Source organism: Rhinopithecus roxellana, chromosome 21, assembly GCF_007565055.1.
Source record: "Rhinopithecus roxellana isolate Shanxi Qingling chromosome 21, ASM756505v1, whole genome shotgun sequence".
Lineage (NCBI taxonomy): Eukaryota > Metazoa > Chordata > Mammalia > Primates > Cercopithecidae > Rhinopithecus > Rhinopithecus roxellana.
In genome coordinates, this window is record NC_044569.1 from 62577336 (window position 1) to 62603425 (window position 26090).

Consider the following 26090-nt stretch of genomic DNA (forward strand, 5'->3'; position numbering starts at 1 on the left):
AATAGGGCTTGATGGAAGAGAATTTTGCTTGATTGGGGGTTTCAGGATGCCACCTGCTACATAAAATGAATATACAGGGCATTGGGGCTGTAGGAGGTGGAATTGCTAGGGCGGAGAAAAAGGTAGGGGCAAGTAGATTCATCTCATTAAGTTCTGTGCGAGGTGGTTTTTCTTCCTCGTCTCAAGCCCACCACCGGGAGGGAGAGAGGAGGAAGGTAATTCATAGACACAGAACCACACCTAATTTAAACTCTTGGTCTGCTGTGGCAAGGGATTTGTTTGACTTATTGATTTGCTGTAACACAGACTTAGAAACAATAGTAAATACTGCATTGATCTTCAAGAGCATATCATTAGGCACTATTAGCAAGATGTACAAACACAGACATAAGTAATAACAAGCCACAACTCTCTCCTAGGAAGCCATAACGGTGCCAAGGGAACCAACTTTTTAAAGTGAATTTCTTTTGATTGTTAGAAATGTCTGAGGCTACATGCGAACAGTAACTCCCACAGCTGGAAACGCATCTGCCTGACAGAGATGCCTGGATTTTCCTAGCACGAGCTGCTCTCTGCCGTCCCCCTTCAGCCGGCTGCTACCCCGTAGACCCCTGAGGAGGCTCTGTCAAGAAGGAAGTTTCCAGATGCTGGAATGGATCAGCCTAGTTTGGTTTCTGCTTTGTCCTTTCTCCCTTCTGTCTCTGGGTATCTCAGTCTGTTTGGGCCGCTATAACAAAATACCATAGACTGGGTAATTTAAATTACCCAGAAATTTGTTTCTCGCCATTCTGGAGGCCGAGAAGCCCAAGATCAAGGTACTGACAGATTTGGTGTATGGACAGGGCTGGCTTCCTGGACCATAGATGGTGTCTTCTCAATGTTATCTCATATAATGGGAGAGATGAGATACTGGGGCCTCTTTTATAAGGGCACTAATCTCATTCATGAATGCTCCACTTTCCTGACCTAATCACCTCCCAGAGGCCCCGTCTCCTAATACCATCACCTTGGGGGTAAGGATTTCAACATATGCACTTTATGGGGGACATAGACATTTAGTCCATTGCACTGGGTCATTCACACCTTTTCAGGATTTGCTTCTGAGCCCCTCTAGACCTGTGCCTTGCTGGTGTCCCAGTGCCCTCTCCTGCTTGTTGGTCCGGAGATGCCTCTTGTGGTCAGGAACCCTGCTCTTTGCTCCTCCATCCTGCCTCCTGTCTGGGCAAGTACTATGCTCTCCAGCTTCCAGATGTTCAGCCTGTGCTCGTGGCTGAACCCCAGTGCCCTGTGAAGTCCACAGAAATAAGCCTGGACCCCTGACCAATCAGAAAAGCCCCTGCCTTAAGTATGCCCCCAGCCTGCTCCTCCTTCTTCATGGCTCGATGTAATATCTCCCCTGTTTCAGGCCTGAAACATCTTCTTAGTCTTGCTTCTGAACAATGGTTCTTGAGAGTCACCCCATAGCGGCTACCTTCCTTTCTTCTCTTTGCTGATCTTTTACCTTCCTTTATTCCCTGCTCAAAATTCTCCTTTTTCTGAAAGATGGAAGATGGAAGAGCAGCAGGAAGCTGGAAGAGCTATTGATCAAAGCTACATTTACCTAAAAACAGCATGGGGATGAAGCAGAGAGATTAAGTAATTCTCCAAACACACATAGCTGGTAAGTGTCAGAATCAAGACTGGAGCCCAGCAGTTTTATTCAGAGACTAGGTACCTTAGTCTCATGATGCTGCCTTCCTGCTTTAGAAGACTCTTCAAGTCTATTATCTCATGCTAAGGATCTAAAGAAGCCAGAGATTTTAACCAAATCAAATTGCCATAAGCAAGAACCTCTACCTCTCCACCAGAGAACACCAGCATGGATGGGTCAGACGTATTCATCCAGTGAACAAATGTTCATTAGAGAGTGCAGTGTGCCAAGCATCTCTAGGTATTGGGATGCAGCAGTAAATAAACCAGAAAAAAACCATATCCTGCCCACAGAAAACTTACATTCTGGTGTGGGGAAGATGGACAATTAAAAAAAAAAATAGGCCTGGTGCGGTGGCTCAAGCCTGTAATCCCAGCACTTTGGGAGGCAGAGATGGGCGGATCACGAGGTCAGGAGATCGAGACCATCCTGGCTAACATGGTGAAACCCCGTCTCTACTAAAAAAAAATACAAAAAACTAGCCGGGCGAGGTGGCGGGCGCCTGTAGTCCCAGCTACTCAGGAGACTGAGGCAGGAGAATGGCATGAACCCGGGAGGTGGAGCTTGCAGTGAGCTGAGATCCAGCCACTGCCCTCCAGCCTGGGCGACAGAGCGAGACTCCGTCTCAAAAAAAAAAAAAAAAAAAAGTATATGATGTCACATGATAATAAAGGCTAAAGAAATAAAGGTGGGGCCGGGCACAGTGGCTCACGCTTGTAATCCTGGTACTTTGGGAGGCCGAGTGGGTGGATCACGAGGTCAAGAGATCAAAACCATCCTGGCCAACATGGGGAAATCCTATCTCTACGAAAAATACAAAGTTTAGCTGGATGTGGTGGTGCATGAAAGAGGAAAAGCCAGGGCAAAGCGGGCAGTGGAGGTGAGGTGTCTCAGTAGAATGATCTCTGATGCTTCTGGGCCCTGCAATGGGAGCTGATAGATTGACTTTCCTTGATTGTATGTAATCAAAACCATGTGACTTTTGAAAAAGTCTCTGAGATGATTTCTATCTGGGACTGTGTGGGCCTCATGGAAAACAGAATTTTATAAATGATTGATGTATTGGCACAATTAGTGCTTGTAAATATTTGTTCATCGCATCGTGAAATTGAAGGCTGTGCCCAGTGATCTCACAGATGAAACTGGCTTCCATCTTGCCTCGCAGCTTTTACAAAAAGCAATAGCAGGCTCTCAGAGGGTTTCAGATCTGCCAGAGCAAAGAGTTGGAAGATATATCCTGTGCTGGGAGGCATGAGAGGTTTTTATGTCTCTTTGCTTTTTTTTTTTTTTTTTAAGTAGTTATGTTCAAGCACATCTGCAGATCTAAATGGGAGAGAAATGCTGTCCTGTTCACTTTGGCATCTGTGATCAAAAGGAGCAGAACATCCACCAGGAAAACAAGCCAAGACCGGGTTGTTGGTAGGCCCCTCCCAGCTGCATCCAGTTGAGCACATGCCTGATACACGCACAAAACCGTATGTCTATTTATAATAGAAGAGAGAGCACTTTATAATTAGAAAATAATTGTTGCTTCTTTGGGCATTCTCTATCATGAAACTCTATTGAAACTCCCTGCTATTATGAAGCTTGTCAGAGGCGTGACTGAGAGGCATTGGTACAAGAAAAGAACATGAGATATGAATACCAGCTAGCCAGCCACGCATCCAAAACCAGGACGTTCCAGACAGGATGCCCACTGGCAAGAAGTCATCATTTCCCTGCCATTCTCATTCGCGAGAAACGTGCTGTTGAAAACACAGGCCCGTTGTAGTGAAGCTTTAATTTGTTTTTCTGATCCGCCCATCAGGGAGCTCCATGGTTGAGCCCTGCCAGAGACTAAGTCATATATGTAAATGACCACCCTTCAGGCACCAGGAAGGGACACAATCCCTAGCTGGATCCACAGGGCCTCCTGGCCCAGTCCCTGGGTTGCGCATTCATTGTATTTGGTCTTCCTAACACAGCACATTTATGAAGACAAATGGGAAAATCAAGAGAACTGGATGTGTTCCAAACTGAACCAAAACAACGTCAATAAGCATGGGCATTTCTGAGCCTCTAGGACAACACCGTTGGTGTAAGACAGCCCACTCCACGCTCACCCTGTTATTTGTCTGGGCAAGGAAAACAGCACTTTATCTCAGAACAGGTGGAGATGGATGGCTGGACAGATGGCCGTGACCGTACACAAGGCCATCCCTACGCTCCCTGGCTGGGACAGATCCAACTGTGAGAGCTCCTTCTGTCCCTGTCCTCCAAACGTGTGGGGAATCTGTTTGTTTGTTTGTTTGTGTTTGTTTTTGTTTCTGAGATGGAGTTTTGCTCTGTTGCCCAGGCTGGAGTGCAGTTGTGCAATCTTGGCTTACTGCAACTTCCACCTCCCACATTCAAGCAATTTTCCTGCCTCAGCCTCCCAAGTAGCTGGGATTATAGGCGCCTGCCACCATGCCTGGCTAATTTTTGTTTTTTTTAGTAGAGACAGAGTTTCATCATGCTGGTCTTGAACTCCTGACCTCAGGTGATTCACCCACCTTGCCCTCCCAAAGTGCTGGAATTACAGGAGTGAGCCACTGTGCCCGGCCCAAATGTTTTTAAACAGATGAAATCATGTGACAATAAACAATGAAGGGACTTCTAAAATGTCTAAGCATCTGTGAAAGGAGGCTGGGATGGCTCCATCCAAGAGAGGCACCCTGGGCTGACCGCAAAACATGAAATCTGGGAATAGGAAATCCTTTTCCTCCACTGTCTCTCCAAACGAAGATTCAAGGCCAGCTGGAGGGGAAGTGGGGTGGCTTTTTCATCCTTTTCACAGGATGGCTTTGACTTTTCGTTTCATACCTTTCTGTAATTTGTTTTTAATTTTTCAGACTTGTGTTGACATTATTTTGATAATTACAAATCATTACCCAAGAAAGTACCCTAGTCTGTCAAGAAGGCCTTGGTCGCACCCACACTGAGATATAGCTAGATGATTAGACACACAGATAATGACTCCCATCAAATGTGCCCTGCACCTTTTGCTATTTTGGAACTTTCTAGAACTTTAACGCTAAACACATCTGTAAGATCTCTGTGGGCAAAGCAGGCTATAGGCTGCCTAGTAGAAAAATGAGCATTTTATAATCTGTTAGCCATGGGAACCACTTCAGCAGAAAACCTAGAAAGGGCAGATTTTCTGAAAAAGATGACACGTGACTAAATGAAGTATTTTCTCCTTCAAATCCCTTTACAAAAGAAAAATCCCAATTGTGGTTCCTTTCTTATCAAAATCTGGTGCCTGAGAGTAGTATATAGTGTGTATAGTATATAGTGTATAGTATAGTGTGTATAGTTTGTATAGTAGTATATTGTGTGTGTGTATATATATATACCTACCATTGTGTGTATATATACACTATATATGTATAAGTATATATAGTATATAAGTATATATAGTATATACACTATTGTATATATACACGATAGTGTATATATATATACTATATATGCTAATATATACTTATATATACATATACATCATATATACATAATATATATATAGTGTATATATACTATATACTATTCTCAGGCACCAGATTTTGATAATAAAGGAAACACAAGTGGGATTTTTCATATATATACACACACACTATTCTCTAAGCATAAAAATACAAAAAAGTACAAATATATATATTTTTTTTTTCTTTTTGAGACTGGGTCTCACTCCTTCGCCCAGGCTGTAGTGCAGTGGTGCGATCTCAGCTCACTGCAACCTCTGCTTCCTGGGTTCAAGTGATTCTCCTGCCTCAGCCTCAGTAACCGTGATTATGGGCGCCCCCACGACACCCAACTAATTTTTGTATTTTTAGTAGAGACAGGGTTTCACTATGTTGGCCAGGCTGGTCTCGAACCCCTGACCTCAAGTGATCCACCTGCCTCGGCCTCCCAGAGTGCAGGGGTTACAGACGTGAGCCACTGCGGCTGGCTAAGAATAGTATATTTTAAAGTAGAAGAAGCCAGGAGTCTTCTACTGAGAGCCAACCACCCCTCCGTGAGGGGGCTGCACACAGAAATCTCTGTGTTGGCAGCATTGCTTGTGGTGGGCGCCTCACATGGCACCTCCGTCCTGCTGTCAAGCTGCTGCCTCACACGTCAGAACCCAGAAGTAGCCGGGCCTTCCCTTGGCCAGACTATCTGAACTCCAGGAGCCAAGGTACTCCTCTCAGCATTTCGGGGCCCTCCTGCCCATAGTCTAGACTGCCTCTTTGAGTGTGGTCCTGGGCAGCCACAGGAGATCGCCAGAAAGTTTCACAGAAACACAGAATTCAGGCCCCACTACACACCTACCCAATCCGAACCTGCATATTCGCAAGATCCAGGGATTCCCTTGCCCCTTCAGGTTTGCGAAGCATCCGTCCTCCTGCTCAGAGGTGGCCCTACAATTCTCCCAGCTGTTAGCCAGCAGATGAAATCTGTCTTAAGAAACAGCAAACTATGGAAAAGGCCACATAGTTATGATTCCAGCTATATGACATTCAGGAAAAAGCAAAACTATGAAGATAATGAAAAGATCAGTGAATGCCAGGGGTTGGGGGTTGGGGAAGGGAGGGATGAATCAGTGAAGCACTGGGGAATTTTAGAGCAGTGAAATTATTCTCTATGTTGCTATAATGGTAGATGCCTGTCATGATACATTTGCCCAAACCCACAGCATGTACAACACCAGGAGGGAGCCCTAATGTAAACTATATACTTTAATTAATAACAACATGTCGCGGTTGCTCATGTCTGTAATTCCAGGACTTTGGGAGGCCAAGGCAGGTGGATTACCTGAGGTCAGGAGATCGAGACTATCCTGGCTAACATGGTGAAACCCCGTCTCTACTAAAAATACAAAAATTAGCCAGGTGTGGTGGCATGTGCCTGTAGTCCCAGTTACTCGGGAGGCTGAGGCAGGAGAATCGCTTGAACCCGGGAGGCAGAGGCTGCAGTGAGCCGAGATCGCCCCACTGCACTCCAGCCTGGGCGACAGAGCGAGACTCCGCCTCAAAAAAAAAAAAAAAAAAAAAAAAAAGTATCAATATTATCTCATCAATTGTAACAAACATACCACACTAATGCAAGATGTTTGCAACAGGGGAAGATCATAGAGTGGGGTGAGTAGACACAAGGGAAATCTCCACACTTTCTGCTCATTTTTTTGTAAATTTAAAGCCATTCTGAAAAAGTCTATTAATGAAACAACATTACCATGAACATTCCCATTAATGAAACAACACTATTTGTGTTACAAATGGTTGGGGTAGAGACGTTCTTAAGCACTTTGGGGTCCATAAAGCGATCCCTGAGTTGCTACTGTATGGTTTGCTCTTGCCCAATTTCACATTTCACTGATGCAACCATCCTGCTTTATGGCTGGGCATGATCCAAACTGGTAGAGAAGGAGGCTCCGAGCGTCAGGAGACTCAAGTGGAATGAGGGCTGGGAGTGGTTAGAGATGCCAGGATCCCTGTGAACTGGTGCACACTCGCCAGGATTAGTGTGCATCTTCTGGCGCAATCCACCATGGGTCAGCCCTGGGTTTAGGCGGCTCGGGTTTAAGGAACAAAGTAGAAAGCGATGGAACCTAAGTTGTAATGTAAGAATGAGGGAAAAACACAGATGCAAATATTTTGTGCTCTAGGAAACATATTAGGAAACAACTAAATCCTGGAACAATGTAAAATATGGCACACATTCTAAAGAACAAGTGTCTATAATGAGACATACATCATACACTTTTTGTTTAAATATGAATTTAATTAAACAGAAAATTGTAAGTGGCTGTGTGAATGATGGGAAAAGGCTTCACGTTACAGAACTCACCTCCAGCAACAATAGCATATTAGACACCAGTGGAACAACTTGACCCAGTGAGTGAATTCGTGATTTCTGTTTACATCACAGCAGGATGTGTCTAGAAATCCCAGGTTAGGAATGGGGGTGGGAATAATTTTGGCTGTGAACAGACTCTTCTCAGCACCAAGTCCTTGACAACACAACCACGTGCAAATACACAAATAGACACATGACTTGAGGTTGGTAAAAACGCTAAACGTGTATACAAAGAATGGACTGTCTTTGAGACCGATCGTTGATTCAATCTCCCCATAAACCTGGTCACAAATCCTGTTCTGAAATAATTTGAGTGAAGACAGCAGGTGACGGGTTTAGAGGCATTTGGCGCACAGTCAGCTGGGAATAAGGATTGCCACACACTCTCTGCAGGCTGTGTCTTCTCTCCTGTGTGGCCTCAGATTTTCCCTGGCAAGACCGTGTGCTGCTAGCCAGTGGCCATTAGTTTACCGGGATGTTAGGTTTTCTTTTCGCCTGGGGTCTCAGGCCCTGTCTTCTTCACTGCCATAGAGTTTGCCTGAACTCTGCTTTTCCCAGTGCTTGGCTTCTTCTGTTTCTGGCTGTTGTTTTGAAGGGATTTCAGTCCCAGCATTTTGCAATACTTGTTACACTGGTGTAGTGCTTTAAACTGATCAATGAAGGTCATGGAACAGTTGCCTTTAAATCCTTTGTACCTGTGAGTTTGGGTGGAAAGAAACAGCTTTTAATAACAGGACACTTTCATCAGTTTAGAAACAAAAACTTGAAAGGGGAAACTAATGGTGCATGGAACATATATGAATTTCAGTTTTAGGTAAGAATGGTCACAGAGTCGGGCGCGGTGGCTCACGCCTGTAATCCCAGAACTTTGGGAGGCCAAGGCAGGTGGATCACGAGGTCAGTAGATCAAGACCATCCTGGCTAACATGGTGAAACCTCGTCTCTACTAAAAAAAACAAACAAAAAAATCAGCCGGGTGTGGTGGCATGCGCCTGTAGTCCCAGCTACTCGGGAGGGTGAGTCAGGAGAATCCCTTGAACCCCGGAGGCGGAGGTTGCAGTGAGCCGAGATCGTGCCACTGCACTCCAGCTTGGGCGACAAAGCGGTCTCAAAAAAAAAAAAAAAAAATGGCCGCAGGATAGACACAACTATTAGTGAGGGTAAAAAATTAAAGACTGTGGAATTAAGTAAGAGCAAAGATCTGCTGGCATGTACAGTGAAGTTCAGAGGCCTTAGAGTATCCAAAGGTCCCAGTTGCTCACGGTTGGAATGTACCAGCATTTTATTGCCCTGCTCCTCGTAGCCACAATGACCAGTGCTGGGCTATTTTGATAAAACATAGATCTCTTAGTGATTGAAAACCACCCCATCCCACCTAGAATTTCTAAATAAAGAATTTCAGAACTTTGGAACTAAAAGAAATTGTTTTGTTTAGACCCTTCAATTTACAGTTGAAGAAATTCAGGCTAAGAGTTCATGAGACTACCCCAAGAAAACAAAGCAAGTTGATGTAAGAGACAAGATTAGAATGAAGCCCTCTGAGTCTTTCTCCTACAGCAGAGTCACTCCTCTGGCAGCCCACTTTGTCCCCAGGAGAAGAAGAATTTTTGTCTCTGGCAGATTCTTTGTCTCCAGTAGACCCTAGAAGGGTCCATGCTGACCCCTTGGCCAGGAGTAGTTTCAGGGGTTGTTCCTCTTGGTTGGGACATTTAAATGCTTAAATTATAAATGGCCACGTTTTCACATCCCAATTATGGTAGGTTAGTGTGCTCCTTGAATGAACAGTTGCCCAGCCCCTGCGTCTCCCCAACTATCTGCAAATGAACAAGAGATCCATCAAAAAACTGGTTGAAGGTGCCCTGGGTTCTGGGCAGAATGTCAAAGGGTAGTAGGCTATTGCAGCTTGTTTAGTAGCTAGAACAGTGACCCTGCAGGTCTTCCTGCCAGTCACCAGAAAATCCCCAAATCCCATGCACACACTCAATCCAGTCACAGCTCCTCACAGAGTGTGGAGGAGGCCAGGTGAACATAGTGCCAGCCACATACCCTCCCCAATAAGTGGCATCTCCTTGAGATGTCCAAGGGTCCTCCTTGTCACCACAGATGAGCTCCTTTGTCAAAGGAATTTTCCTTCAGCATGAATCCCATGGGGATAAACACTTTGAAGCAGCACATATATAAACCTATAAGGTCCACGTTGGATCCACTCAGCCCCTCCCCATCAATGCATTCTCCACACTGCCACCAGAGTAACCTCTACAAAACATAAGTCATGTCATCTCCTGCTTACAATCCCATTGCTGTTAAAACGAAGACAAAATTCCTGAACCTGCCTGTGATCCTGCGCTGTCTGGCTGCATCTCCCAACCCATTGACCTCTTCAGCCATTAGAAGTGTCCAAGCTCCCTCCTCCCAAAAGTTTCTGCTTGCACTATTCCCCCTGCATGGGATGTTCCTTCCTCTTTTTTCTAGATAAGTCCTGCTCACTTTATTTATTTATTTATTTATTTATTTATTTATTTATTTATTTTATTTATTGAGATGGAGTCTCATTCTTGTTGCCCAGGATGGAGTGCAATGGTGCAATCTCAACTCATTGCAACCTCTGCTTCCCGGGTTCAAGTGATTCTCCTGCCTTAGCCTCCTGAGTAGCTGGGATTACAGGTACCCACCATCACACCTGGCTAATTTTTTTTTATAGTAAAGTTGGGGTTTCACCATGTTGGCCAGGCTGGTCTTGAACTCCTCACCTCAGGTGATCCGCCCACCTCGGCCTCCGAAAGTCCTGGGATTGCAAGCGTGAGCCACCACGCCCAGCCCTTGCTCACTTTAAATTCTCAGCTCATTTGACCTTTCCAACCAAGTCACATCCCCCTGTCATAGACTCTCTTGGACTGTGCACCTCCTCTTTGTGGCACGGTCACACACACTGTCTGACATCTGTGAGTGGATGAGATGGTTAATTTCTATCTCTCCACTCACTGTAAATTCCGTGATGACAGAGGTCAACACTCTTTGTTCACCACTGTACCCCAACACCTAGTCCAGTGCTTAGTAAACCGCAGAAACTCAACAAATAGAGGATGATGGAAAAAAAGAGTGGGATGCTTTTATTTTAGTGGTTGTTCAGAATGCATTTTCATTTGTCTATTCTTGTGTTGACCTGTATCAGCGCCGTGTACTTTAAAAATAAAGTCACATGGGAGGAAGGGACAGCAACTTTCCTCCCTCCCTTCTCTACAGCGCACCTAGCCAAGCACTGTGCTTGAGGCTACGGATTCAACAGAGAACGTGCAAGACATTGACCCATGTTGTCCAGTGAAGAAGATAGATATTGAATCATTACAATGAAATATGATGAATACGATGCAGGGGAAGCATTGCTGGCTGGTGAGCCTGGACAATAATTGGTGGGCTTAGTTTCTGTCAGTTTCCTGATGTCCAAAGTGTGAATAATAATAATGCCCACTGAGGCGGGTGGATCACGGGGTCAAGAAATCACAACCATCCTGGCCAATATGGTGAAACCCCAACCCTACTAAAAATACAAAAATTAGCTGAGTGCAGTGTCGGGCACCTGTCGTCCCAGTTACTCAGGAGGCTGAGGCAGGAAAATCATTTGAACCCAGGAGGCAGAGGTTGCAGTGAGACCAGATGGCGCCACTGCACTCCAGCCTGGCGACAGAGTGAGACTTCGTCTCAAATAATAATAATAATATTAATAATAATGCCCATAGGGTTGTTGAGGGGATGAAATGAGAAAATCCATAGAAACCATGTAGCTCACGGCATAACACAGTAAACAGTCAAATGATGTTGATCATGTCGTTGTTATAATTATCAACATTACAACTTATGCAACTGATGCGGGCTTCCTGTGGAAGAAACTTTGAAGCTGAGAGTCAAAGCTGAGGGATTTTCCAGGTAAAGGATAGGGGCAGAGGGTGCCTGGCATTCAGGACCAGTGACATGTAGGCCCCAGTACTAAACGAAAACAAGGGCTCCTTGTTCAAAAAGTATTAAGAATTTCAAGACAACAAGCACAGAGCATTAAACCAAACACAGGGCCCTTCTGAGTGTGAGGTCCTGTGCACAAATTGCATAGGCACGAAACTAGTCCTGCCCGGTGGGAGAGAGTGCTGGCCATGGTTGCTTAATAGGGCCAAAGGCAAAATGGCAAAAAGAAGTCTGTAATGCTGGCGTGATGTGGATTCTGTAGCTGATACGATTCAGGAAATCAGGCCTCCTTCATTGGCTGGTAGAAACTATAAAGGTCAACACACCTGGACTGAATGGGTAGAGTTTTTTCCCTATGCAATCCAAATAGGGTTTTAAGCTCTTAAGGGTGTGAAAGGTTTCCTTCCTCTGTGAGGGTAAAGCAGCAGCCTGCAGCTCCACCCTGCCGTGACTGTTACAAATCCAGCTGCCCCTCCTCCTCCTGCCCGTGGGAGCCCACGGTCCATGGCCTTGTGAAAAATGACTTGGTTTCTAAAAGCCAAGCTTTCTCATTGAAGAAAAGGTCAACCAAAGAAAGGAGTTGAGTCTGGCAGAGTGGGAAATCTTCTACTGCTAATGGTATCATTTTTACATCTCTATCTTCCTCTGCAGGAGCTCCCTGAAAGGCTGAAATGTCAGCCTGTCAACGTTTCCTGTGTGCCTGAGCACTCTCTCCTTGGTGGGACGCGGGGCCAGCGCAGCCTGCTCTGTCAGACAGGATGGATGGCTTAATCCCACCTGCCGCTGGGGGCACCCGGGTCGCTTCACACCAACTTCTGAGCTCCTCAACCTGGGAATGTCACGCATGGGCGGGGAAGCTTCCCTCTCTGAGCACATTGGAAACAAGTTCCGGTCATTTGCATCAGGACTGCCTCGAGGCTTTTCAAATTCAGACAACATCTGGTTTCTGCAGAGAAAAATAACTAATTCACACTGTGACCTCCCAGAAAGATCACCGCTTCGTCCTGAAGCACTCCCTTGCCAGCAGGTGTTAATGCCAGGTAAAAAGAAAGCCCCGTCTAATGGTCTCCACCTCTGGAATGGAAAAAGCTGAGCTGGGTCAAAGGAGCATGACTTCCAGGCAGCCCCTGGGTAGACTTCTTTCAGGAATCGGCCTCCTTCTCCACCTCCACTTAACCTCTTTCTTTAGACCCTCACAGAAAAGCTGGAGTCAGGCAGCAGAGGCTCGGATGGCTCCTCCTGGGCATGGTGAGGCCAGAGAGCGCAGCGAGCTCTGCACCGTCTCGGAGACCCTTTCTCAGCCCTTAGCTACCTTCAAGCTCCAGCTGCAGTGGGCTCTCTCCACACCAAGAGAAGACATCTCTCCAACCTCCTCCCTACATCTTCTTGAGAACTAGACACCCCTCTCAGAGTTAGGAGTGCGTGTGCCCATCTTCTCTCCACAGATTATGATCTCTCTCAGGACACTGCCTTATGCCCGCAACTCCTGTCCAGGGGAGGCTTTTCAATAAATGTTGAGGGAACAAATAAATGGGGACCAGCCCCATCCTCAGCACTACCTAGTCCTGGTCCTACTCTTGTCTCCACATCACATTTCTGAACATCTCTTTCTCTAATTTTCGACCCTCACCTTGGCCTGTCAGACAATGTTGAACTTCCCTTTCCCTAGCTTTCTCAGGTGCAGACTTTTTTTTGCTACCTAGCATTTACAGAAATTACAAATCTTCCTCCTTTCTCAATTTGGTCTCTGTCTCAGTCAGGTTGTTGGGCTGCTGCTTTGACCCATTGTTCTCACAAACTGACAGCCATCACCAAGGCCATTGCCCTTGCACAAGAAAAAAAATAGGGCAACACCCTTTGTGTTCTTAGACTGATTACTCCAGATTCATTCAAAGGACATGAATTCAATGACATCAAGCTCTCCTCTACCCAAGCAATGGGAAATGCAGGTTTCCCTGCTTGTGACCCACCTTGCATGTGACATGTGCCACCTGCTGCCTCGAGGATTGAATCTGGAGCTGCAGGACATCTCTCCAACAGGATCACCATTGCAGAAACTCACTATCCTTTTCATGTTGGATAGACGTAGGGGGTTGAGCAGCATCCTTGCCCACCCCATCCCCAAAGTCATGTCCTTCCCAGAACCTCAGAATGTGACCTCATCTGGAAATCATTACAGATGGAATTTCTTAAATGAGGTCACACTGGAGCAGGGGAGGCCCTCAAGCCACTGTTACTGGTATTTCATAAGAAGATGACAAAAGACAGAGACACACAGGGGGAATACCATGTGATGTTGGAGACAGAGGTTACAGAGATGCGTCTATCAGCCAAGAAACTCCAAGGATTGCCAGCAAACCTGGAAGCCAGGGGAGAGGCATGGAACAGACCCTCCCTCAGATCCTGCAGAAGGAGCCAACCCTGCCAGCAACTTGATTTCAGTCTTCCAGCCCCCGGAACTGTGAGACAATCAATTTCTGTCATTATAAGGCTCTTGGTTCGTGGTCATTTGTTATGGCAGCCCTAGGAATCTAACACAATGGAATAAAGAATCTTGTATTTGAGATCTTTTTCAAATATTTTCATTTAAAAAAATCTTAACTCTATTGAATTTTACTAAATGGGTCTTTTCATCCTTAATCTTTAATTAGTATAATTTTTTAGCCTATCTCTTGGATGTGAATCTATCCATCCTCTCTCACAGTCTTCAGAATTGGAACACTAAATTTACTCCACTAAACAGCATTGTAATCCCAGCACTTTGGGAGGCTGAAACAGGAGGATCGCTGGAGCCCAGGAGTGCAAGACCAGCCTGGGCAACATAGCGAGACCCTATTTCTACAAAACAAAAACAAAATATGAACAGCATTCAGTATAGTCTTTTCTCAACTATATACCCCCTGGGATGAGAGTGGTCCCTGCGAATGACCTCGAGACTCTGTTAAAATGCTGATTTGGATTCAGTAGGTCTAGAGTGGGGTGGAAGGTTCTGGCATTTCTACCAGGCTCTGAGGGGTATTGATGTCACTGGTCCAGGGACCCCCTCTCCTTTGAGCAACAAGAAGATAAACTACTCAAAGTGTTCAGTGATCTACACTCATCCCTATTTGACTTTGGAAATGTCTTTAAACTGGAACACAAGTATATCTTATGTTTATGAAGTTAGTGTCAAACAACCTGACAAAGTCACACTGAAACATCCCACCTGGGGAGGAGCTATGGAGGCTGTTTCCACAGTCCTGCCCTCACTCAATAAGGATTTATTCAAGATTTGCTATGTGTTAGAAACTGTACCAGGCTGATGTCCTGCTTAAAAACAATTCCTCTCTCCTCTCATCCTAATAATGAATAGCATAGCCTTTCAGACTCACACAGAAATCACCAACTGATAGCAGCAGGGTGACTGCTCTCTCTCTGGGATCCACTCACAACCCTGCTGGACAATGTACTGGCTCCAAAAACACCTGGAGAGCAGGGGTGGAGGAAAGTCACAGAAACTTCCAGCCCTGGCTGAGTTGGAGAAACCAAAGTTCTTGGCTGGCTTAATAAAGGAAATGAAGACAGGCAAGGCAAATCTACTGAGAAGTTTTCCTGTACTTTGGTAACCCATTAGATGCCAACCAGAAGCTGCGTTGAACACCTTGAGTTTGAGAAAATCTTCATGCAGAGGGGATGGCTACAAGGACAAGGAATTCGAGGTCAGGATGGGGCTGAAGAATTGAAACAAAGCCCTGGTCTGATGTGTGATGTGTGTGTGTAAAATAAAGCCAGGCTGGACTTAGGCTCTGCTAGAACAGACTGTCACCTGTGTGGAAAGGGAGGGACACTGGGGAGCTGTTTCCACCTGGAAACAGCAAGAGATTCCTGAAGTGCCACTCATACCCTTCATTTTTCATGTGTACTCATTGATTTCTTCATTGATCAGGCAGCAGCTGTGTGCCAAACACCGTAGGGGAACTAAAAGGGATTAATTAATAAGCAGAGTGGCACTTTCCCAAAAGCGGCCATCTTGGAGCAAGCTGTCACATCTCAGCAGGAGGAAGTTCTGTGGAAACCCAGAGGGTGCTATTTTCACACTGCTGAGCAGATTCCTACAAGATTTCCTAGATCAAAGACAGCTTGGGGTTTATCTGGCAGAGGGAACAGCATGGTAAGGTTCAGAGGCACGTTCTAAGCAAGAGCAGGCGTTCTGAGGGGAGATGCTGTCAGAGGATATGTGAAAAGGTTTCAAAGCCATGCTGTGCCATTTCTCCTGTGACATGCTGATTTCCAAAATATCTTCTCATGAGCAACAGTCCCACAGGAATTTTTGAAATTCTGTGGTGTAAATGCTGTGAGAAATGCTATATGATATCTCTCCTAGGTTTGGTATGGGAGGTAGCTCACGCCTGTCATCCCAGCACTTTGAGAGGCCAAGGCGAGAGGACTGCTTGAACTCAGCAGTTCGAGACTAGCCTGGGCAACATAGTGAGACCTCACCCCTACAAAAAAAAGTTTAAAATAGCTGCGTGTGGTGGTGCATGCCTGTAGTTCCAGCTACTTGGGAGGATGAGGAAGGAGGATCACATGAGCCCAGGAGTTCCAGGCAGGAGTGAGCCGTGATCAGGACTCTACACTCCAGCCTGGACAACAGAGAAAGACCCCGTCTCAAAATAATCATCATCATAATAATATCTTTCCTTGTCCCTAGGACATTCAAAATACACATCAGCTCTTTAAGGACCCTATGAAGTCTCACACTAAAGAAGCCCCCTGGCCAGGCGCGGTGGTTCATGTCTGTAATCCCAGCACTTTGGGAGGTCGAGGCTGGTGGATCATGAGGTCAGGATATTGAGACCATCCTGGCCCCATCTCTACTAAAAATACAAAAATTAGCTGGGCGTGGTGCCGTGTGCCTGTAGTCTTAGCTACTCAGGAGGCTGAGGCAGGAGAATGGCTTGAACCCAGGAGGCAGAGGTTGCAGTGAGCCAAGATCGTGCCACTGCACTCCAGCCTGGGCGACAGAGTGAGACTCTGTCTCAAAAAAAGAAAAAAAGGAAACCCCCTAAACTTATTCAACCCAGGGTTCCCCAAAATTACTTGACAATGAAATCTTGTTTCACATAATTACTTTGAAAAGCACTTTAAAAATTCATGGAATTTTTGAGGGTGGGGATGTAGTAGCATAACCAGATCTGTGTTTTCTAGAGAAGTCCCCTGAGGATGTCTACAAGGTGACCTTCTCTTGGGGCAGGTGACCTTCAGCAACTGATCTCAACAAAATGCCATCTCAGCCACCACTACCCCTCCCTGGGCCAGTCAGGGGAGCCTCCAGGCAATTCGCCCCTGCTTTCCGCCTTGTCCAGGTAAGTGCAGGTCAGATCATGTCATGGCCAAGCAACTGCTTGAATGGCTCCATCTCCCTCTGAACAAAGTCTAGCCCCTCCCCTTGTTTCCTGGCACTCTCTGCCCTTCTTGCCCAGTGCTATGGCTGCTCCCTCAGTCCTCAGTTGAAGCCACAGTCCCAGCTGCCCCAACAGAAACCAAGCCCTGGCCCTATCTTCCCTCATAGCCTCCCTGGCTGGAAAAAAATAAAAAGCAGAATACAAAAAGTTCCCTCCTTCTGCAGAAAAATGAGAGGGAGAGGAGGACAGAAGTGCCCCACCTTCAATGAGTCTGGTCTCTGTGTCAGATGGCAACATATTCTAGAATCCCTGTACATTTGCACAGTTTCTACTCTCGTTGCTTTTGATGGCACCCTCAACCAGAAGGTTCTGTGAGACAGGAGTCCCGAAGAAGAGAGCTCAGAGAGGAGCCCAGGGGAGGGGGAGAAGCACTCATCTACTATGCGTCCGTTTTTGAGGTCATGTGAGTCCCATCTCCATGAATATGCAGGAAGCACACAGTCCATTCCTTAGTATCTGAATTGCAAACTGGAGTTGAAGACAAAGAACCCAGGAGGGGGCGCTGTAGGTAGACATTCACCAAATAAGCAACCTGAGATTCACCCACTGTCCTAAGCCCCAGAGCTCTAATTCCCAAAGGACTGTGCTGGTTTTATCTGCCAATGGGAGTGAAACCACCTTTGCAGAAATTATAACTCAGAAAATTGTGACAGTGAAAGAGATCTGACCTAACCAACTCCTTCTCGCTTCTAACCTCCAAGCTGTCCTTGTTCTTTCCTGGGCAGAGGCCAAACTAACTTTGGGAGGAACTTAGTTTATAGTTCAACTTTGAAACAAAGACCGTAACAGCCCTTTCCCAAAACAAATTCCTTTCTTGCTTGGGAACTAGACTACCTTTGCAGGACTAACAAATTAGCCACAAGATTAGAAATTACGGTTTAAGAGTCATGCCGCTGGAGGCTACAAGGTTCTAAACCTCCCCAGTTGCTCCTAAGGATGACATCACCATTGTAAAATCTAAGCTTGGAGCTTGAGATGTTTTTCAGACCCTGCCCTTGATGGATCAACTGGAGACTCCCCGATCAATAAACTGGCTCATGTAGTCATGTGGCCTCCACCCAGGAACTGACTCAGCCCAAGACAACAGCTTCGACTCCCTACGATTTCATCTTTGACCTGACCAATCAGCACTACCCCTACTTCCCGACCACCAACCCCCAAATTTTCAGGGAGACTGATTTGAGTAATAATAAAACTCCAGTCTCCCGTACACCTGGCTCTACGTGAATTAAACTCTTTCTCTGTTGCAATTCCCATCTTGATAAATCGGCCATGTCCTGTCTAGGCATACAGGCAAGGAGAACCCGGAGGGCGGTTACAGGAGGCTCTGCAGGGCCACAGGGCAGGCAGTTGAGGTGAGGGAGAAGTGCGCCAGCATTCCCACTAGGTACAGGCTGTTTGAGAATTCACCATTCGGAGAAGCAGCTGGGCTGACGCCCTGGGTGGAGGTGAGGGTAGATAGAGGCAAAGCCACATTTCCAGTGTGCTCCAAGTTGCACAGTGAGGGCTGGAGGGTCTTCCATATTGACAAGCTCTGAATCTTCATGAGGGGTGCCCACCACTCTGGAACATCACTCCGCAGTTCATTCCTCACTCTTTTCCCACAGGCTCCTTTCCCTCTGCCTTCAGTCAGGCAGGGTCTCTTTAGACACACACACACACACACACACACACACACACACACACACACAGGCAGATACACAAAGACACACACAGACACAGATATACACAGAGACACACACGTACACACACACACACACACACAAAGGCAGACACACAAAGACACGCACACAGACACATATACGCACACACACACATTCCCCACACCTCCTTTTCTAGCTACCTTCTAGACTTTTCCTTGTCTTTTGTCGACAAACTTGTTGAGTTGCTGGCATCTTAGCAGCACATTCCCTCTCTGATCTGTCACCAGGCTCCCACCTGGTGACACCACATTGGCTTAGACCTTCCTGAAGGCAGTGATAACTCTTTTTCTTGTCTATTCTGGTCTTCACCCTGTCCTGTCCGCTCAGGCTCTGTCACCCCTGACCCTCTCGGCCATCCCTGCACCTGCCTCGTGCCTCTGTCTCCTTCCTACTGGCCACCAGTCTGTCTTGCAGGGATGATCTCGAATCTACCAGGCTTCTCTAGACATTCTCTCTGTTCAGACTCATCTCTGAAGCTGGATGACAAGCAATGCGGCACCTGTCCCTGAGTCCTCAGGTCCTGGGAATGCACTGGGCAGGGGGACAACTAGGGAATAGGGTCAGGAATGGGAGGGACCCATGGCTCCCAATTCCAGACACTTCAACAGAACTGTCCTTTGTAAGACTTCTGGGCAGAGGCCAGGAGACTGCTGTGCTAGTCCCTCCATGGAGGGGGTGTGTCCTTGCTGGCTCTGTTGGGCCTGAGAGACTCCCCTACACACTGAGAGCACTGCTTATAGTAGGATCTGCCTTGCCAACAACTGCAAAAATCACCACTGTTCCCTTCAGACTTCCCTTCAGCCTCCAGACTTCCTTAATGGCAAAGACTGGCCACATAAATCAGCCAGCGGGCCAGTTGGTCCTACTACAGAATAGCCTGACCCGATGAAGATGGGATGCAGGCGGCCTTCCAGGACAGGTGACCATGGGGCAGGCGGGGAGAGGAGCTATCTGGGGCATAAAATTGCCTTTCTCAAGCCGACAGGCCTGTGAGACTGGTCTGCTGACGCCTGGCATTGGGGACTGGGCTGAAATGTTTGGTGTTCTACAGTGCCAAGGCCCTGCTATGACATACTTAAAAGGCCTCAGGAATTCTGTTCCAATGTCCCTTTGTTTCCGCTCCTGGCAGACTCACGCATTGCTTTAAATACTCTGCCTGGAGTCGCCACTCATGCACATAAGCCTATTCTTGGGGCGTGTTTCTTCGGATTAGACTGTTTCTTCCCACCTCCAGCTTTGTTTTGGCTCTTTCTCTCCAGGTACGGCGGTGTCTCGGCCTTGTGACTGGGCAAAGTAGCCCAGGTGGCTGCCGTCCCCTCCGCCTGCTTGTGGGCGTTGAGGGCAGAGCCTTTCTTTTGGAACTCAGCTTGACCGAGTGTGGGAGTCTATTTTGATCTTTTCTCCTTTTCATGGCCAGGATCAGAGCTAGGCACGCAGACGCCAGTGGAGCCTGCTTTCTCAAGGCAACTCTCCTCCTGCTACATGAACGAATCATCCAGGCTTCTGTTAAGGGTCTCGGGAATTTGGCTTCCATGTCAGGGATGCCTGACACATGACCCTCATCCTTAAGCCTCATCGTTCTTTCTTCCAAGGGTGGAAAGATGCAAGGCTGGCTGGCAGCCGCTCTGAGGGGTGCCCTTTATGGCTGTCTATATTAATCTTATTTTGGTCCAATGCTTACTGCCAGGGAAGAAAACTGCTAATGGCACTTTTCTTTGTTTTATTTCAATCTGGCAACTGGAACTTGGCTTTTCGGGGGAGCCTACAAAGGGCAAAGTATTGGTTCTGGTGCCCTCTGGTGGTTGAATTGCAATCTCGTCGCCTGCCCCAGGAACTCCCCCACTGGCTGGAGAGAAGCATGAGTTTGCAGGTCGGCTCCGCTGCCTGGGTGGCTTTAGATCGGTCTGGAGTTGGTTAGGTTACGTTTCCAAATCTCCAGTTATAAAATTAGGCATTTTTTCCTTGTGTAATTTCCAATCAGAAATTTGTTCAATGGTCCAGTTAGTATCTTGGTCTATCTAAAAGATGGATTACTGGACGTCAAGACAGTCTTACCTGCCATATTTTGTAATCTGAAATTTTTGTACCCAACATTTGCCAAAAGATTGAGGTGGCTGAGGTACAGGGGATGTGTTTCCAGACATATTTATATCTCTGGCTCCCAAGAGAAATTGACATACTCCTGTTGTAAGGAACATACAACAAAGTAAAGTTGAATTAAAATGAGTAAGTCATGACAATTCTCTATTTTATTTGATGAGATTAAGACTAATTACTCCCGAAATAGGACCATAACCTTTGACTTCATTGAACAAGAGAGCAAAACAGGTTGCATGACTGGGGTGTCAGCAACCAAATATATGGTCCTGATTGAGATATATGGGAATATTTTTTTTTAATGACACACAGAGCACTGCTTCTTATGATGGTGCTATTCCCCCAGCTGAGCCCTGCCAGGTACCAGCTCCCCCATAGAACTTGCGACTGTCCCGTTGCATCATGAATGAACTAAGCTCACACACAGTTGCTTGCTAAGAATCAAGAGAACTTCCTCAATCAACCCTTCTTCTTCCATCTTCTCTCCTGCTCTCTGCAGTCTGCAATGCTCGCCTTCCTTTCTTCCCCTGGCTCATTTGCCTCCCACCTGGACTTTCCTGTCTGCAAAGTGTCGTTGAACTTGAGCCCTTTCCAAGTCTGTTCTCATGATTTAGCTCCCTTTTGCAGCTTTGACATTCACTGGAGAACTTTTTCAATTGTGCCTCGGCCTCCCAGCGTCGAGAATCTGCCCTTCACTTTGGGGTGCTGACTTCAGGCAGGAAAGATTTCTTGACTCCTGCCTGCAAGCAGGCTGCCCCATGCCCCATGCCTCCTCACCTGTGAAGTGAGGAGGTTGGACTTGATCACTGGTTTCCACTCCAGAGGGGTTCCCAGGAGGTCTCTCAACCACCCCTTATGCTCTGTTTGGAGAAGTTTTCCCTTTTCATCAGTTTTTCAAATTGTGATTCTTTTTTTTTTTTTTTTTTTTTTTTTGAGACGGAGTCTCGCTCTGTTGCCCAGGCTGGAGTGCAGTGGCCGGATCTCAGCTCACTGCAAGCTCCGCCTCCCGGGTTTACGCCATTCTCCTGCCTCAGCCTCCCAAGTAGCTGGGACTACAGGCGCCCGCCAACTCACCCGGCTAGTTTTTTGTATTTTTTAGTAGAGACGGGGTTTCGCCGTGTTAGCTAGGTTGGTCTCGATCTCCTGACCTCGCGATCCACCCGTCTCGGCCTCCCAAAGTGCTGGGATTACAGGCTTGAGCCACCGCGCCCGGCCTTCAAACTGTGATTCTAAGATATATTTCTTTTGGGGGAAAAAAAAAAACAAACCTGTGGCTTAAAAGGTAAAGTTTAAAGAAAAGTTTTTAAAAAACAAAAGAAAAGAAGATCTAATATCCTTGCCAAAGCTCTCAAACACTTCAGAATCTCCTCCTCTCCCAGCTCGTGCTTCCTGGCCTCTCCTTGGGTGGGAAGGCAATAAGTAAGTAATACTTTATAGACAGCATTCTGCACTGGGCTCCAGCCATCATCGCTTCTAATGGGTCTTGGGCAGCTGTCCCAGGCCAGATAAGTCATATTAAAGCTGAGAACAAAACCAAAGGATTGGATTTCTTTTTCAATCAGGAGAAAAAATATATATATCATTTGAAGCTTCCAGTTGGTCTGGGTTCCTGGAAGCTGTTGACGCTTTTAAAAGATATCTTAAATAATCACGACCACCTTCATTTTTGAAACTTCTTGGACAGGTTTCTTCGTTGTTTTGGTAGAGAGTTGTTCTAAGTAACAGCATGAAATTTGCCTACTCTAGTGTCAGGCTAAGACATGAGGAGGGAAGGGAAACTAATATTTATCTAGCTCACTTCCAGTTTCAGGGGCTAGGTGTAGATTAACTGGCAGAATACTCAGGGCAAGCTGGAGTGTCCCAGTGCTGTACATCACTGCCTTTAAGAACTTAGTCACATGACCACAGTCACACAGCTGGTATGACGAGAAGCCAGGATCCAAATTAGGGCTGGCTGATGCTTGTATCTGCAAGGTTCTGCAGAGCACATGGAGCCTGGAAAGGAAGGCTCCATTTGGAAAATCCTTCTGGGGTCCAGAAGCCTCCATAAATAGGGCACCATATAATTTATCTTCTAAATGGGTACACTTGTTCAGGATAAATGCTACAGTGTATGGGATGGGAGGACCTCAGGTAAAAAATGGTACCATCACGGGGAAACTGGGATAGACGTTCATCCCCCTCATCAGGTAGGCTAGACACATTCCTACGATGCCAAGAAGCAAGGCTACTATCAGGAGAAACAGAAGCAGCAGCATCACAGTACGAACTGGGTCTCGCTCTAAATCCCTCGTTCCTTCCTCCCCGCTTCATCATAACCCCTCCTAACGTGCTCTCTTCACAAGCCCAAGGACACGCCCAATTCCTGGAAGTGTATGCCAGCCAGGTCTCCGGTGAGCATGGGGGAGAAGCCTGGAGACAATTCCAACATAAAACTTCATCATCACTGAGCCACCCCAGGGAAAAGGTCCAAACCGTATCCTGGTTCTAAAACCCAACTGGAAGCTTTGTGCAATCAGCGAGAACTTCCTGAATCAGACTTACTGACCTGGAGGTTAAAAGAAAGAGCGATCCCCTTCCTACTTTTTCAGATCCCTCTACTTCTCTCTGTCCTTTATTGAAGCTGAAAATTAGCATATTTGTTGGATCGTGGCTGACACTGATGGTCTGAAGTAACCAGAAAGCTCCCATGGATAAGTTGTTCTCAGCCTTGGGAAAGTAAGCTGGATTCATCCCACCACTGTATTTTCTGTGTTTCTGATGCTTTGACATCTTGGGCCTTACTGGCCCTGGAGAGACTCTGCTCCTCTCAGGGCTGCCATATTCCTAGAGATAGTATATGATCACCTTCCAGAGAGCCTTTCCTATATATGCAAATCAACCAATCCAGAGCCACACCCCTAATACCTCCTCTGTGGACTCTCATACCGGGGCCACTATCCACCTGCCCTAATCACCCCAGTGCAGGTACCAGACACTAGGGCCAGTCCTGTGTCCTAGAGACTGCTGGAAAATGTCAAATTAGCCAATCCCAGGCCTGTTTATCCTCCCTCACCTATTCCTTCCTGAATAAACCATAATATTTTTGCCTGTGTTTTCCCCTCACTTCCTCTACCTCCCAACTGGCCCTGGTGCTTCCCAGCATAGCCCCTGGTGGCATAGTGCCCCCTCTTGGGAGCTGTGAGTAACAAACTAGCTTTTCAATGGCAACTGTCTCCTGATCTGTTGACCTTACGATACCTCATACTAATAAAACCTACATTTTGAAATGGAAGCCATCCCTTCCAAAAGTCATGAGCACTCTTTTCCTCCCCCTTACAGACAGTCTCAGTACATAGGAAGGAGCGGGCAAAGGCGACGGCGGTTCCAACACGGAATTGCATCTTCACCAAGAACCACAAATGGCTGGCTTTCTCCTCAGTGGCAGTCAGGTAAAGAAGTGGGAAGGGGCAGTTTGTTAAAAAGATGCCCCAGGCCGGGCGCGGTGGCTCAAGCCTGTAATCCCAGCACTTTGGGAGGCCGAGACGGGCGGATCACGAGGTCAGGAGATCGAGACCATCCTGGCTAACACGGTGAAACCCCGTCTCTACTAAAAATACAAAAACTAGCCGGGCGAAGTGGCGGGCGCCTGTAGTCCCAGCTACTCGGGAGGCTGAGGCAGGAGAATGGCGTAAACTCGGGAGGCGGAGCTTGCAGTGAGCTGAGATCTGGCCACTGCACTCCAGTCCGGGCGACAGAGCGAGACTCCGCCTCAAAAAAAAAAAAAAAAAAAAAAAAAAAAAGATGCCCCAGTAAAATGTGATCATAGCATATCTTCTGTGTGTGCCTCACACTAAGCAAAGCACCACTCTATATTAGAAAAATAAAGCCATCATCAAAAACAAGTAACTAATCACAGCTCTGCCAGAGACATTGCCTCCTATGATTATCATCATGGGGGTCTGTGAGCTGCCTAAAGTCCTTTATGGGGAAAATTAATTTGAAGTATACAAATTGAATTCACTGCATTCAATTGCAAAAAAATATTTTTCAAAGAAGCTTTTAATAGTGAAGATATTAAATGTAAAAGAATGGAATATTCCAGTTAAAAGGCATCCAAATAATGCCAGCATTTTCTCCCCATGGTACTCCTATTGGTTATTAATCTTGAAATGTGTCTGCAAGAGTTCTCATTTGTTTCAAAGTTAAGAAACAAACGTGCTCCCCTGTGACGACAAAGTCCATAAATATTTTATGTAAGTGAGAGAAATGAATTCATCCCAAGAACATTTGTCATTCGCAGTTAGGTCAAGAAATTCACTTTGCCCACCTCAGCCTGACAGTGTCTGCCTGGAAGGTGCCTGTAAGCCCAGTGTTAAATGATGCACACTCCAATTTTTCCTACTCACCCTTTAGCCAGCGTCGCTATGCCAACGTCAGTTAGCTTCATTCCTACACCTACAGGAAGAGAAAACAAAGATGGGAGTTTATGTCACTCAGGGTCCCTCAGAAAGATGGGCCTCTAGCCCAGGGAAGGGGTAATGACAGCTCCTCCTCCTTCCCCTTCCGGCACAAACACCTGAGGCCTCTTTCAAATACGCATCCAGCTTTAGGCAGGGACCATGGGGAAGGCAGCAGTTAGGGGGACTCAAGTCTCATGTGAGCAGACAACCCAAGCCATCTCAGCTCCAGAAATGAAGTCCTCTGCCTGCCTGGCCCACCCACCCCATGACAAGGAGGGAGCTGGCCACTCTGAAAAAATCTGAGGCCTAATGCTTGCCCTGTAAGCTCTCTCCCCAGAAATACTCTGACTTCGGCTTAGGTCTGGCTCCCCATTCTTCAATGAAAGTGGAAACCCTTACATGGTGGAAAGAAGAGTAGGCATGGCCTGGGATGGTCAATGCCAATAGCAAGAAGGTTTGACATGGTTTGGCCATGTCCCCACCCAAATCTCATCTTGAATGTAGCTCCCACAATTCCTACGTGTGGTGAGAGGGACCCGGTGGGAGATAAATGAATCATGGGGCGGTTTCCCCCATACTGTTCTCATGGTAGTGAAAAGTCTCAGGAGATCTGATGATTTCATAAGGGGCTTCCCCTTTTCCCTTGGCTCTCATTGTGTCCCTGGCCTGCCGCAGTGTAAGATGTGCCTTCTGCCTTCCACCATGATTGTGAGGCCTCCCCAGCCACGTGGAACTATCAGTCCATTAACCTCTTTTTCTTTATAAATTACCCAGTCTTGGGTATGTCTTTATCAGCAGTGTTAAAATGAACTAACACAGGACTCAAGGGGCATGTGTTTAGTTGAAAGTCAAACTTCAGACACGTGATTTCTCATTTCCATAAAGATCGTTTTTCAATCCA

At 46.6% G+C, this 26090-nt stretch overlaps 1 protein-coding gene across 2 annotated transcripts in view; it reads right to left on the reverse strand.

Annotated features, from left to right (window-relative positions):
* Positions 1-7450: 7450 nt before the first annotated feature.
* Positions 7451-26090, reverse strand: part of ALPK2 (alpha kinase 2) — a 145553-nt gene continuing 126913 nt past the window's right edge. For both annotated transcript variants that reach the window (XM_010374672.2, XM_010374673.2), the window contains 2 exons: positions 25136-25184; positions 7451-8241 (listed from right to left, as the gene is read on the reverse strand). In XM_010374672.2, the coding sequence (XP_010372974.2) occupies positions 8025-8241; positions 25136-25184 (266 nt within the window). In that variant the 3' untranslated portion in view covers positions 7451-8024. The remainder of the gene's footprint in view (positions 8242-25135; positions 25185-26090) is intronic.